This window comes from Acinonyx jubatus, chromosome E2, assembly GCF_027475565.1.
Source record: "Acinonyx jubatus isolate Ajub_Pintada_27869175 chromosome E2, VMU_Ajub_asm_v1.0, whole genome shotgun sequence".
In the NCBI taxonomy this organism is placed as follows: domain Eukaryota; kingdom Metazoa; phylum Chordata; class Mammalia; order Carnivora; family Felidae; genus Acinonyx; species Acinonyx jubatus.
The window spans coordinates 27,243,421-27,258,151 of record NC_069396.1 but is presented as its reverse complement, the minus strand read 5'-3'; the positions used below and the strand labels follow the sequence as shown (position 1 = coordinate 27,258,151).

At 55.3% G+C, this 14,731-nt stretch overlaps 1 protein-coding gene across 2 annotated transcripts; it reads left to right on the top strand.

Annotated features, from left to right (window-relative positions):
- Nucleotides 1-1,421: 1,421 nt before the first annotated feature.
- Nucleotides 1,422-13,225, top strand: CX3CL1 (C-X3-C motif chemokine ligand 1). 2 transcript variants are annotated; one of them, XM_027075829.2, is made up of 3 exons: nucleotides 1,422-1,641; nucleotides 8,047-8,167; nucleotides 10,049-13,225. In XM_027075829.2, exons 1-3 carry the CDS (start codon nucleotides 1,572-1,574, stop codon nucleotides 11,157-11,159), a joined length of 1,302 nt encoding a protein of 433 aa, XP_026931630.2. In that variant the 5' UTR covers nucleotides 1,422-1,571; the 3' UTR covers nucleotides 11,160-13,225. The 2 variants fall into 2 exon arrangements, with proteins under 2 accessions (XP_026931630.2, XP_026931631.2); XM_027075830.2 differs by lacking the exon at nucleotides 8,047-8,167 and having other exon boundaries at nucleotides 1,488-1,641.
- The last annotated feature ends 1,506 nt before the right edge of the window (nucleotides 13,226-14,731 follow it).

The following is a 14,731-nucleotide window of genomic DNA, read 5'->3' as shown; positions in this document are numbered from 1 at the left end:
CGGAAAAGTGAAGGTCACTGGCTTTATATCCGCTTGGGCTGGGACGGGTTCTCCAAGCCTGGTGCAATGGGCCCGAGCCAGGGGCGCTCCTCCCCATCGAGAAGGGGCGTCCAGCCTCCTACCTCCACGCCCCAGAAGCCTCACTGTGTTTGGGGGAGCGAGGGGGCCTCTGGCCATAGGGGCTGTGACTTCTCTGCCCAGCCAAGCCTAGACCAACTGGCTCTGTAGCCTGGGGCAGTGGCTCAGAGACAAACTGGTTCCCAGTTGGCTGGTAGCCAAAGACACCTAGATAGGAGTGGGGTTCATTGATAACTCCTGGCATCAGGCTGGGCTAGGCGACCGTTGAACTCTTCCAGGGTGTCAGGAATTGTTGCTATTGCCTTTAGGGAGGGCCGCCCTCAAAGCGGGCTGTGCTGCACCCACACACCTCCATGCATTTCCACCAGCTTGGTGGGAGCTGGCTGGCCTGCCGTCACGTGACGGAGGGAGAACCTGGAAAGTCAGAGCTGCGAAACCCCCCTCCCCAGTGGGTGAGCCCAGCTCCCTCCTGTGCGGAGGGGGGGGGGGGGAGAACCGAGCCGCTCCCTCGCCCCCAAGAGAGGGAGGCCTTCTTCAGGGCACCTACCAAGGTGCAGTCAAGGACTGCACCCAGGGTAAGACCAGCAGCCACGCTGTTCCCTGCGGGGCCAGAGCTGGGCGTGGCGGCGGGTGTAAAGGAGAAAAGGAGAGGTCGAGCAGCTGGAGGCAGGGAGGCTAGGGCTCTTTCCTGCGGCCTAAACTACACGTGCCCCTGTGCATGTCTAGTCTGTTCTCCACCCTAGTGCTCTGAATGACCTGAGGTGATTCCACCCCTTCTCTGGGGCTCAGTTTCACCATCTGTCCCCATGAAGTTGGGCCAGATCATTCTTCCAGCAAACGTGTACTGTACCGAGGCCCTATTGCTTGCCAGGCTCCATGTGGGGCTCGGGGATACATTGCTGAACGAGATCCCCCGGGGAAGTGGGGCTTCGAGGGGGAAAGGTTGGGGGGTCTTTCATGAGGTGGGAGGGATGTGTCTCCCAGATCAAAGGAGAGTTTGTCCGATCCAAACTGTAGGGTCCCGAGGCCCTTCTGGCCTGCTGGCAGCCGGCACTCTGTTCTTCCGTCCTTTTGTTTATTGCTTCCTTAGGGCTGGGGTCCCAGGCCAGAATCCAGGGCGGGCGGACGTGGGTAGCCCTGCAGATGGGGGGTTGAGGATGCCCTTTGAATGCTCTCAAGCCCGGTCCAGCTTCCCAGGCAGGTCTGATGTGAGGAACCCTAGTGAGCCGCCAGCCCGGTGCCCCCCTCCCCTGCTGCAGGCCCGAGCCAGCTCTGTTCCTTGGCAACGTCCTGAGGAATCCAGCGGCTGCACGCTGGCTCCCTTCCTTTCCCCTCCCACCGACTGCCTGCGGGGGCTGGAGGCGGAGGCAGAGGCAGCAAGCCCCATTATAAAAAGCGACAGAGCTCAGGCGGCGAGGGCACGGCACTGAGCTCAGACACCCAGACACCGGCCCTGCCCGGACCCCCGCCCGGACCCCCGCCCGCCCTCGGCCATGGCTTCACCACCTCTCTCGTGGCTGCTCCGCTTGGCCGCCCTCTGCCATCTGACTGCGCTTCTAGCCGGTGAGTGTGGGGGAGACTGCAGCCCCACTCGTGCCCTTCAGGCCTGACATGGGGTGGGGGGCAGACCCCGCCTGGGTAAGGTCCATAGCAGCTCCTTCCAAAGGGTGTGGTACAGGGGGCTGGGCTCCTCCCTGACTCCCAGATTCAGGGCTGTCCCTCCTGCTAGAAAGATTTCCAGGCTCGGAGACTGTGCCCGCCTGGCCCAGTGAGCAAGGTAGCTACCGCTCTGGCAGTGACGAGAGGTGGTGTGGACCGCACAAGGGCACCAGGCACAAAGGGGGTCTTAGGAGGGAGGGGGGCAGGGAAGCCTGAGGAAGTTCCTGCCGGGCGTCTGGGTGGGGGGCCCTGGCTGACAGCGGGCTGGGTCTCTCCCCCCGGGGTTAATGTGTAACCGGCAGCCCCGATTCCTGAGTCGCAGCCGTGGCTGCCGCCCAGGCCATGGTTAGGATTTTCTCCTGCCCTGGTTTTGAGTAGGGGGCCCAGGAACCGTGGAGACCAAGGTCATTGCAGATCAGGGACTGGGCTTGTTGCTGTTGCTCTGCTCTGTAGTCCCTCTGCCCATCTCTCGACCATGATAGCATCCTCCTCCTCCAAGCATAGCTTAGAAAATGCTTTCACCTCCAAATACTTGCTTTCTGGAGCGTAGGACGTGGTCGGGCATGAGGTATGCATCCCACCGACACAACGAAGATGGAGACCCAGGGAGGTCTGAGCCAGACCATCTGGCAGGTTGAGGCTCAGAGAGGCTAGGAGCCTGCCTTGGGACACACAGCAAGTCTGAGGGAATGAGAGCCGTCTCAAGCTGCCAGGACACCTCCATGGAGCAAACTGCCTTTCGAGTCCTTCTATGTGGGGGAAACCAAGAGCAGACCAGGGAGCAGGTGGTGGTGATGGGGGGCATGAGAGGCCAAGTGCTGCTGGCTTCCTGGGCTTGAACCCTAAAGCCAGAGGTGTTTGGAGGCAGTGAGCACTAGACGACAGGGAATCAGATGGAAGTTGCTTTGCCATGGCCGTGACCCCAAGTGGGGTCTCGCCTTCTTTGGTCCCAGAGACTACACCCTCGAATATAGCTATTGCCTCCTGTGCGGTGAGGCCCAAAGCCTAGGAAGGCATTTTGGAAGCGGGAGGAGCACGGGTGCTGGAGTGAAGGGTTCGTATGGTAAGATAAAGAGGGATCCCAGGTCGGGGTTGGGGGGGGACCCTGGACACTCTGTTTATTTCTGCCCTGATCTTGGTCACTGACTTTGCCAGAAGATACACTAATTCAACCCTTCTGAGCCTCAATTTCACTTCCTCCTCCTGGTATTGGGCTAGACTCACCTTGGAGGTCTTCACCCACACTGACGTTTGTGGCTCTGAGAGACCCCCCGGGAGGCCCCGCAGGACGAAGGAGTGTATGGCGTGGTCCAGAAGCCAGAGACACCCCAGGGGGTGCTGGGAGTTTTGTGGCTGCAGCTCTGGCTGGTGCGGGGGGGCAGGTGCGTCAGTCCCCAAATGTGGGTTTGCGGGGCTGTGGCAGGAGGGAGGCTCCTCTGCTTTATATAACAAACCTGCAGATACAAGTCAGAGCAGAGAATTTTCTCCCCGAGCACTGACGCATTCACTCCTACTCAAACCCTGACAAGAAAGAGGGGGAGAAAAAAACCTGTTTTAAGCTGCCGTAGTCTGCCCCCCGATTAGCTGTGGAGGTGGATGGGGAAGGCACGGGAAGATAAATTCAGACTGTCAGATCCAGGCCCCGGTCGAATTTAAATAAAAATTCCTCTATTTCTTCGTTGGTTCAAATTGTATGTGCCACAGAGTGCTTTCTTGTGAATTTTGTTCATTCATTGAACAAATATTCGTTGGGCATCGACTGGGTGCCAGCCACCGTTGTAGGTGCTGGGGCCACATCAGCGAATAAAACGGCCAAAGATCCCAGTCCTCAGAGTGCTGAACACTCACCGGAGAAGACAGATGATACAAAAAAATAAATCAGTAAACCATTTGGTCTGTTAGAAAGAAAAACATGCTGTGATTTATTCACATTAAAAAAATTTTTTTAATGTTTATTTATTGTGAGAGAGAGCGAGTGGGGGAGGGGGAGAGAGAGAGAGGGAGAGAGAGAGAGAGAATTCTTTTGCACTGCCAGAGCAGAGCCCTACGTGGGGCTCAAACTCAAGAACCATAAGATCATGACCTGAGTTGAAATCGAGTGGACGCTTAACCGACTGAGCCACTCAGGTGCCCCAACAAGCTGTGATTTAAAAAAACATGGGGGGGGGGTTGTGGGGGGCGGGGAGGAGGTGTTGAAATTTTAAGTAGGGGTCAGGAGGGACTCCCGGAGAAGTAGCCATCAAGGGAGGTGAGGGAAGATCTTCATGGGTATCTCTTTCAGGCAGTGGTTCTCAATGGGTGATTTGGCACCCCCCCCCCAGGGGCATTTGGCAATTTCTGAAGACATTTTTGTTATTACAAATGTCCCCAAATTTCTGGTTGGGGGATGCTCAGAAATCTAGTGGGTAGAGGGCAGGGATGATGCTGAATATCTTACAGTGCACAAGACAGTTCCCACAACAAAGAATTATCTGGTCCAAAATGTCAATGGTGTTGCTGTTGAGTAAACCCCCGGTCCAGATATTTAAAAATCTTCATTCTCATAACCACCCTGTGAAGCAGATATTACCACGCCCATTTTACAGGTAAGGGTACTGAGGCTCAGACAGCCCAAGTGCCTTGTCCAGGACACACACCTGAGCAACGGCTCAAGCCCTGTCTCTATCGCCTCACCCAGAGACCCACAACATTCTTGTCTCCTCCTGCCCATAAGCCTCTTAGCAGTCCTTGAGGTCCAGCCTACAGGATACCTCCTCCAAGAAGCCTCCCTTGATTACTTGCAGTGGGAAGTGGTCTCTCCCTCATGCAAATCTCAGCACATTTAGGGTATATTCTGGAACATGGTGTTTCCACCTGGTGTTTAAGGCTGTTTAGAACTGGGGGAGGTCCAGAGGTTGGGAGGAAAACAAGATCTGCCACTAAGCAGCTGTGTGGCCTCGGGCAAGTCATTTAACCTCCCTGATTATCAGCTTTGGAGTCAATTAAATTGAGGTAACAATACTCCCTTTGCAGGGGTGCTGGGAATTAATAAGAGTAGATGTGCCCGTGCTAAGCACAGGGTCCAGTACAGAGTAGAATAAGTCATGATACTTTGTGGGCATGTCTTGGCTGCCCTTCAGGCTGAGACCTCCTGAGGACAGAGACAGGCCTTCAACTCACTGTGCCTCACAACACCCAGCACGGGGCCTGGCAAGAGGGAAAATCAGCATTTGACTGAGAAAACACCACGAGCTAATAGTGTGGGGTTGAGGCACTCTCTCTAAGCTCAGCACCAGCACCAATGGGAGGAAGGAAGGGCTCAGGGTTAAGAACAAGAGGGCCCAGGTCTTTGTAGATGCTCAAAAGTAATTCAGTAAGTGTTGGCTGAATCAGGAAACGGATGGATAGATGGATGGATGGATGGATGGATGGATGGATGGACGGATGGACAGATGGGGAAGTAGGCGGAGGGGTAAGTAAACTGAGACATTATTTCATTCAATTACTATTTTTTGAATGTCTACTTTGTGCTGGGAAGCACTGTGACACCAAGACTGGCAAGGTCCCTGCCTTCTCAAAACTCATATGACAGTAAATGGCTGGCTGGTTGGAAGAATTATCTCCAATGACAGGAAAGAAAATTTCAGTTCCGAGAAGAAAAGCCTCCTTAGGTTAGTTATACAACCCTTCCCCAGGAACAGAACCTGGCCAAGGGCATTTAGGCACTGTGGCAGAAGGTGGGGACTTTGGGGACAGGCTGACTTTGTGGCTCTTTAAAGCCCCAGGAGTAAGCAGTGGCCTGCCCCATCCTGGGACATAGAGTCGAGGACACAGACTCACAAAACCTAGCATATCCCTCCTGCCCACTGGCAGCCTCCCCGTGGCTCTAGGTCACCTGAGGGCACTGTTCCGGGGGTTTTTCAGAGAAGGGCACCTACCAGACCAATCCAGGGGATTGCCTTCCCAGCTCTGTTCAACAGGGTCTATGGAGTATGCAGCCGAGTCATCCCAAAGGCAGGTGATAAGGCAGCGAAGTCGCTTTCACATCCTGATTCCTCAGAGAGAAAGGGCAGCCTGTGGCTTAGGGACCGGCCACTGGAGTGCTTCCTGCCCACTTCAGGAGCTGCTAGTGTCGCCCCTTGATGGCCCAGGCTAGCGCAGCCCTGCAGATCCTGAACCACCCTTCCACAGTTGGGGTGGGCTGAGGCTACGGGGGAGCGATGGGAGAGGAGGTGGCACATTCTAGAAGGGGTGCATGTGCGTGTGCTTGCACCTGTATTTGGGAAGGCAGAGCCTGTTTGCACATCCATGTCCGTGTAAATACTTGTGCATGAGTAAGGATCAGCTGGGTCCTCCCTGGTTCTGCTGGGCTCTCATTCAGCTCTCCGGACTCCACTGCCCTGGAAGTCCTGGCCTCTAGAATTTTGCAAAACCCTCTGGGGTCTTGCTTCTGCTGCATATGACTTTGACCCAGCTCCGAAACTCAGGCTCTTCCTTATTTTTTACATACCCTTCTTGAGAAGACACCAAGCAGAATAAATGTTGCTGGCGATTTTAGGGCAAGGAGGAAGGAAGAAAGGAAAAGCCATGCAAACAGCTTTTCAAATGTTTACATAAAATATTTGAGCTCTCAACTCTCTGTTGAGTCACCCTCACCCTGTCCTGGGGTTTCTCTCTGGCTACATGCCATCAGCAGGCCATTAGCCATCCCACTGTGCCCCCACCCCACGCACAGCCCCCACCTTCCACCCCTTCTCCTTACTCCTGCTCCCCTGTCTTGCCCAGGGGGCTCCAAATGGCCCCTCGGTTCCCCTTAGCAACTACTCCCACACTCCTCTTGGGTCTTAATGGCAGAACAAAGGATCCCCTACCCCCTACTCAGCAGACCCAGCTCCCAGCTTCCTTAGAAGGTGGTTGTACTTGCACATTTAAAATTTTTTATCTATTACACGTGCCTGATCATATGTATGCCTTTATGTGTTTTTTTGGGGGGGGTATGTGTGTGCATTCTGTTTGTTGGTGTGTGTGTGTACGTGTGTGTATGTGTCATAGGGTGGGCACATGAGATGTGGTGGAGAGAGGTCTGGGTGTATCTCAGAGGTCATGGAAATCCACGAATATGAATCAGCCTGTGAGGGAGGAGTGGGGTGTGTATGCAGGGGGTGGAGGGTCGGGGGGTTTGATAGTTGAGCTGGTGACTTACTGGGGGAAAGGAGGGGTGCGTAGACCCATGGGCCCAGAAAAGATCAGAGCCTGGCCTCACAGGAGAGCCTGTCCCATCACTTGCTGGCTGTGTGACCTCAGGCAGGTCCCTGTCACTCTCCAATTTGTCTCCCCTTCTGTACACTGACCAACGACAGTGACTTAATTTCATTTAAAAAAATTTTTATAGCTTTTAAAAAAGTTTTTATTTATTTATTTTGAAAGAGAGAGAGCATGTGGGGGAGGGGCAGAGAGAGAGAGAGAATCCCAAGCAGGCTCCACACCATTAGTGCAGAGCCAGATGTGGGGCTTAAACTCATGAACCATGAGATCATGACCTGAGCCAAAACCAAGAGATGCTTACCAATTGAGCCACCCAAGGCACCCTAGCTGGCAACTTGATTTTTATTTATTTATTTTTTAACATTTATTTATTTATTTTTTCAATGTTTATTTATTTTTGGGACAGAGAGAGACAGAGCATGAACGGGGGAGGGGCAGAGAGAGAGGGAGACACAGAATCGGAAACAGGCTCCAGGCTCTGAGCCATCCGCCCAGAGCCTGACGCGGGGCTCGAACTCACGGACCGCGAGATCGTGACCTGGCTGAAGTCGGACGCTTAACCGACTGCGCCACCCAGGCGCCCCTTTAACATTTATTTTTGAGAGACAGAGCACGAGTCGGGGAGAGGCAGAGAGAGAGGGAGACATAGAATCCAAAGCAGGCTCCAGGCTCCGAGCCGTCAGCACAGAGCCTGACGCGGGGCTCGAACTCACGAGCTGTGAGATCATGACCTGAGCCAAAGTCAGACGCTTAACCGACTGAGCCACCCAGGCGCCCTGCAACTTGATTTTTAAAATGAACCTTTACTACATGCCAGGCACTAAGAGCTTCATAAGTGAGACTACATCTTCATTAGTTTATATAACATCCCTATGAGGTAGATACTATCACTGTCCCTATAGCACAGGTAGGGAAACTGAGGCATAGAGAGGTTTGGCCGGGGATGGGGGACTGAGGTCAAAGTCCTGGAAGACCAGGGTGTGCAGGGCATCGGCTGTGTCCTGGGACTGGGAAGCCAGATGCCCTTGGACAGTCCTGCTGACTGGGGGGCCTCTGTGGGCTCAGGACAGCACCTCGGTGTGAAGAAATGCAACGTCACCTGCAGCAAGATGACCTCGGAGATCCCTGTGGCTTTACTAGTCCACTACCAACGAAATCAAGAATCCTGCGGCAAGCATGCCATCATGTAGGTACTCGGGCTCTTGGCCTGTACTAATCCCTGTCCACATTCTTCCTCCTCAACCTGGGCTCCCGCCAAGGGCCTCAGCAAATGCTCTTCCTGCTCCTGGCTCCCTGACTCCTCGATGACCTTGATATCTGTGTCCCAAGATAAAAGTGGGGAGCGGCTTCCTGAAAGGCCTTTGTTCTGGAGCAGCCACAAAGGGGTGGTATGTTTTAGGCAGCCCTTGAACCTGCTGGGCAGGTAAAGCACTGTGGTCTCAAGGGCAGGCTCCAGACTCCAACAGACATGGTGCAAATCCTGGCTTCACCACTGACAGGTTGCGTGGCCCTGCTCACACTCCCTACCCTCTGGGCTTTAGTTTCCTTATCTATAAAATGGGGTAGTTGGGAGGATGAGAGGCGATCATGTAAATAAGCAGCTTGGCAGGGTGCCCAAAAGCCACCGGTGGGAAAGGCAGAGATTATTATCTGCACTTGACAGATGAGGAAACAGGATTCCAGTGAGATTTGGGGCAGGGGCCAACCTGAACCAGCCCCCCCATTGGCCCCCCGCCCATCCCGACCGTCGGGACCCTTGGCTGTCTTGGCTGCTTGCTCTCTTGGGGTCCCTCTTGGGTCCTGCCCAGTCACCCAGCCCCAAGACCTTTCCACAGACCGACCTTCGGGCCTGGCGTCAGGCTAGCAGGCTCTCAACGTCTAGGCTCAGCTAAAGGAAGTCGTGTCCTTCACTCCACTGACTGCACAGTTACCATGAGGGGCTGCTGCCTGACCTCTCTGCTCACCTGCCAGGGCTTGCTTCCCCCGGACTCCCCCACAACTTTGCTTCTGTTTTCTAGGTAAAGGGGAAGTAGGCAGCCCCAGGGAGGGGACTGTGGCACCAGGCAGCACCTCGCCTGTGGGGGCCTGCAGGCTTATGCTTGCTTCCTGCACTTCTCTGGTTTCCCAGCGTGTCGGAGCCACGCACGTTCGCGTTACCTCTCTGAGCCTCGGTTTTCTCATCTGTAAAATGGGGATGGGCGTGGTAGCCACCTCTCAGGATGGGTATGAGGTTGAAACAGGCAAAATGCCTGCTAGCACGGTGGCATGGAGCGTGAGCCCCAGGCAGCTCTGAGCTGTGTGCTCGGCAGTTAGCCAGCCAGAGGAAGCTCAAGATTTGGATGGCCCTCGGGGTCCCGACGGGACCACCATAAATGTGGCTGTAGCTCACTAAATATGTTTTCAGCCTGAGGATGCACACTAAGAGAGGAGGTAGAGGTCTGGAGGGCAGCCTGTAACTGAGGGAGAGGAGGAAGAGGACATTTAAATCAGCTCCTTCCAGAGAGAGGAGGCCTTACTTACCCAGAGCTCACCAGTCACACACCTGACAGCAGGGAACAGCTGTGGATGGCTCCCCCAGTCAGAAGACTCACAGCCCAGAGTCCCCTGCCTTAATGGTAACGATATTCTTATTAACAGTGGTCCTCTGAGTCTCCCACTCTGAGCCAGGTGCTTTATATCATTTTCTTTTCTTTTTTCTTTCTTTCTTTTTTTTATTTTTATTTTTTTTACAATAACACAAAAGTGGGGTGGCCAACTTGTCCCAATTTTCCGGGACTTTCACAGAGAAGTTCCAGATCTTGAGGACCCCCCCTCTGTCCCAGCTTTTGCGGGGAGGTTGGTCACCCCGCAGAAGGTGGGTATGCTATCTCTATTTCTCAGGCGAGGACAGGGAAACCCCAGAACTCAAGCCGCCCAAGCTAATCAGCTCACACCTCACAGCTCACAGCTAATAAGTGTTGGGGGCAGGATTTCCGGCCGGGTCTGTTCACCTGCAGAGCATTTGCACAATGCCTCTACTCCACATGGCATCTGGGCATCACCAGGCCCCTGTCTTCCTTCCTTGTAGCTTGAGGACCAAACAGAACAAAATCTTCTGTGCTGATCCAAAGGAGAAATGGGTCCAGAAAGCCATGGAACATCTAGAGCGCCAGACTGCTATGCCGGTGCAAAATGGCGGCACGTTCGAGAAGCAAATTGGCGTGGGTGAACCCAGGACCACCCTGGCCGCCAGGGGAATGGACACGTCTACGGTCACAGAGCCCAAAGCTACCCAGGAAAGCAGTGGCCAGGAGGCACAGAGGGCCTTGGGGACTTCCCCAGAGCTGTCGACAGGAGTGGCTGATTCCTGGGGGACCAGGTTCCCCTCCACTTCAAAGGCTCCAGATGGAGGGCCTCCAGCTGGGTCCCAGAGGACTGAGCTTTTCAACGCCGCTGCCCTCACCACCCCGGCGTCCTGGCAGAGCTCTGCCTACAAACCTGGGTCGGGCCTCTGGGCTGAGGGAAAGGCCTCTGAGGCCCTCCCCACCCAGACCCCCGCCACCCAGGCCCCCACCACCCAGGCCCCCCCCACCCAGGCCCCCGCCACCCAGACCCCCTCCACCGAGGCCCCCCCCACCCAGGCCCCCTCTACCCAGACCCTCCTTACCCAGGCCCCCTCCACCCAGACCCTCCCTACCCAGGCCCCCTCCTCCCAGGTCCCCACCATTTTACACACAGCCTCAGAGGACCAACCTGTGTGGATCTCTGGCCCCATGCCAGAGAACTCTCTAGGGCCCGTGGAGATGGGTCCCATTTCAGCTCACACGGATGCTCTCAGAGGGTCTGACAGCATGCCCCGTCTCTCCATGGTCCCTGTCTCCTCAGAAAGTGTTCCCAGCAGGGAGCCAGTGGCCTCAGGCAGCTGGACCCCTAAGGCTGAGGATCCCATCCATGCCACTGTGGACCCCCAGCGGCTGGAAGTCCTCATCACTCCTGTCCCTGACTCCCAGGCGGCCACCCGGAGGCAGGCAGTAGGGCTGTTGGCCTTCCTCGGCCTCCTCTTCTGCCTGGGGGTGGCCATGTTCGCCTACCAAAGCCTCCAGGGCTGCCCCCGCAAGATGGCAGGGGACATGGTGGACGGGCTTCGCTATGTCCCCCGGAGCTGCGGCAGTAACTCGTACGTCCTGGTGCCCGTGTGAGCTGCCCACCTGCCTGCGTCCAGTTGTTCAACTCAGACAGCTGCCTGGGGTCCCCCATCCTTATATCCACCCTCACCCAAGGCCTGACCTGAGCTGGGATGATCAGAGCAAGGACGCAGGATCTTTCGCAAGGAACTGCTCCCAGCTCCCGGGCACGCCCCAGGAGGCCGCTCCTCACCTTTGTTGACCTACCCGGGACAGGAGTGGTGGCCTTTGCAACTCACTCCCGTGTTCCCAAGTCAGGAAACTTCTGCTGCTGGCTGGTTAGAGGTTCCCTTTGACACAGTCCCAGACCCAGTAAACAATTATTTATTGAACAAACGCCCGGCCCCTCTGGTTCCCATGCCCACACGTTACCACGGTTATCCCATCTCACGAATGAGCCTCAGGCCAGGCCCCTCCTGCCCCACTCCCTCAGACCTCATCGTGTCTCTTGGTCCCGCTGCAGTCGCCAGTCACCCCGGCTACCTGCGGTGCTATCTCCCCCATCCCCTGTACAGAGCCCACACCCAGCCGGGGACCCGTCTTCTCTTGCATGAGGCTAGTGTGGCGTTTCCTGGGACCGCCCCCAGGAAGGCTCTGCCCTCAGTTAGGCATTGTGGGAAGGGGAGACCAAGTGACCTGGTGGCTTTGATTTGTGTTTCTTCTCAGTCGATGCTGTGCAGAGGAGGGACGTTGACTTTGAGGGTGAAAGCTGGGGTTCTAGTCCCGGGCCCATCACCAACCCAGCAAGGCATCCGTACCTCTGGTTTTCCATCTGGGGAAGGAAAGAGTCATGGCAAATGTGCGACAGTAACCTGTCCTGACGGGCATCACTCACTGGTCCAGAGACCCCCCTTTTCCCAGACCCTGGGTGTAGCCTCACAACAGAACACCTCAGCCGGTCTTCACCCACCGGGGAGCCCGGCACGCTGCTGGGCTCTGAGACTGGGAGCGGTGCAAGAAAGAGATCTGATAGCTCAGGTCCTGCTCTGTGGGAGGGAGTCAGTTCTGTGGGCCCCCCGAGGGGACCGGGCTGGCGTATGTGAGGGGCAGGCCCCTACCTGGCTTTGAGAACAGCCCTCCCAGGGTCACCAGGCTTGCAGGGACACCCGGACAAGCCCAAGTGATGTGTGACAGGCTGAAGAGGAGTGGAAGCCTGCGGGCTCCCCGGGGGGCTGAGGCGCTCAGGAAAAGGAAGGGGGAGGCTGCAGGGGGCAACCGCTGGCCTGTGTGAGGGACTTGGGCCCTGCGTTTGCTGTTTCTGCAGCCTGGAGTCCTCTTCTGCCTCTCTCACTCCCTAACAACACTGCTGTCCTCCGGTCCGGGTCTTCCCTCACCCTCCAGCCCACCACAGGCAGGGCCAGGATTGCAAGGACATTTTCCATGGGATCAGAGTCCACCGCTGAAACCTGAGGTTCTGTGTTTACCTCTGAAAGACTCCGTCCTGTGGGGAGGGAAGCTGTGGGCACCAAGTCAGGGGTTCCCTTTTTGGGTGCTGAGGACTCAGGCAGGCCTGACAGGGCCTGCAGGCCTCACCCCTCAGAGTCCCCAGGGGCAGCTCTCCCCCTCCCTCTGTCCCTGACGGTGACCCTTGCCCCCCACCTGGGGAGCCTCCCATGGGCCAGGCTTCCCCCAGGTGTGGGTGACACTCTACTTGGCAGATAGATGCTCAGAGGAAGCAGACACAGCTCTGGCCCACAGAGAGGGGCCCTCCTGCACCGCCTGCTGCACATGACCTGGGATGTTGGGGCCTGGCTCTAGTGGGGGGCACTCTGATGGCTTGGAGGGCGGACAGCAGGTCTAAATGCACTTTTTTGGGCTCCTCCAGGTTTGGAGAGCCCTCAAGGAGTGGAGCACCCATGATGGGGCTCCCTACTTTTGTGAGGAGACAGCTGGGAGCGGCTAGTTCCCCTTCCACAGACTTGATTAGTCCCCCTCCCCCCAAGCAGGACATGGGCAAGGACAATTTGCGGGGGGGGAAGGGGGACTTTGGAAAGAGTTGGTTGATCCTTTGCTTTTCCAACCCTATCACCAATGTCTGTGCCATTTTGTATTTTACTAATAAAATTGAAAAGTCTTGTGAATGGAATAAAGTAACTTGCTCTAGGGCAGGCTCAGCAACCAGACCTCAGGAGCGATGGCATAAAGGAGGGGCCTAGGATCTCTGGGTCCAGCCCGCCTGGGGTGGAGGAGGAGTCCTTTACAGTCAGCAGGAGAAGCAGCACTAGGGATAGGGGTGAGGAGGGTTGAGTCCCTGGCCTGGCTTTGTTCTGCTCCGCTGTGTGACTTTGGGCAGTGCCTTCACCTCTCTGGGCCTGTTAAACATCAGGCCTGAGACTTCTCCTAGTGGCTCCCTTCCCTGGCAGGAATCAGAATCTCTTATGAAGCCACTCCTGTGCTTCCCCGTGCCTACTAAACCTCCATCTCCGGGGCCTTAGTAGCACCATTAGTGATCCGGTCATCCATGGGAGCACAGTGGGCCACATTTTCTTCTTGGCTACTTTGACTCATTGCTGGTCCAGATAAAGATCAAAAAGAGATTACTTCCCAAAGGACTTGGGTGGTCACAGATAGGACCCAAACACAAACCTCCTGGTGGCCCCTAAGCCGTCCAATGTCCCAGGGTGGCATCATAAGAGCTGCTATGTACAGTTGTGTAGATTGGGAACTGCACAAGTCTCTACAGATCAAGTACAGCCTATTATTACACAATATTTCATGGATCCTGAGATGCACATTTTTTTTTGCATTGTGACATCTTTGGAATTGGGATTTGTCCTCCAATCCATAGCTTGTCATAGTTTAATTGACAGGTCTTTTTTTTTGTTTATTAGTAGTTTACTAAATATCAGAGTGCCCTACAGCCAATGGCATTTTAGATTAGATATCTACACGGTGTTTTTAAAAATTAGAGGCAGTATGCAAAAATCAGGAAATTACACACACAAACCTATTCTTCTGTGTTCTGTTGGGTGACTCAGAAGGTCTGGCCCTACCACGACATCAGTAGGTCAGGCCCTAGCAGCAGCTTCCTCTTGAGAAGGGGCAGGCCAGGGTGAGACCCCCAGTTCTCTAGCATCCCCTAACTGCTTAGTGCTCTTGGAGCTTGTGACCATGTCAAGTACCGTTTTTCATCACCCTTCTCTTGTTTATCTTAGAGCAAGGATATTTTTGTCCAAACCCAAGTCTGCACCGAAATTGGGACAAGGTCATGATGGGCACATGACTTTTCTTATACCCTGCTGCCTTCCTCCTTCATTTTACTACCTGCCAAACCCCACAGACACGTGGGTTTGAGGGTCCTGTGTGAATCTGAGGTTGCTGCCTCTGTGCAAGCTGCCCATCCTAGTACGTCCCTTAGCAGCGAGCCACAGCTCTGCCCGAGCCCCCTCAAACTCATTTCCTCCTGCTTTTGCCCATTCCACACCCAAGGAGGAGCTCAGAGGCAAGGTCACAAGCCTCCAGCCTCTCGAACCCCATCCTTTCAGCAACATGGAACATGACCAGAGGCTTTGCAATTTGTTTTGTTTTTTAATCACATTGTTAGGTAAGGTTTAAACTCCTCTTGCTCCAGAAGAGGATGGAGAGTG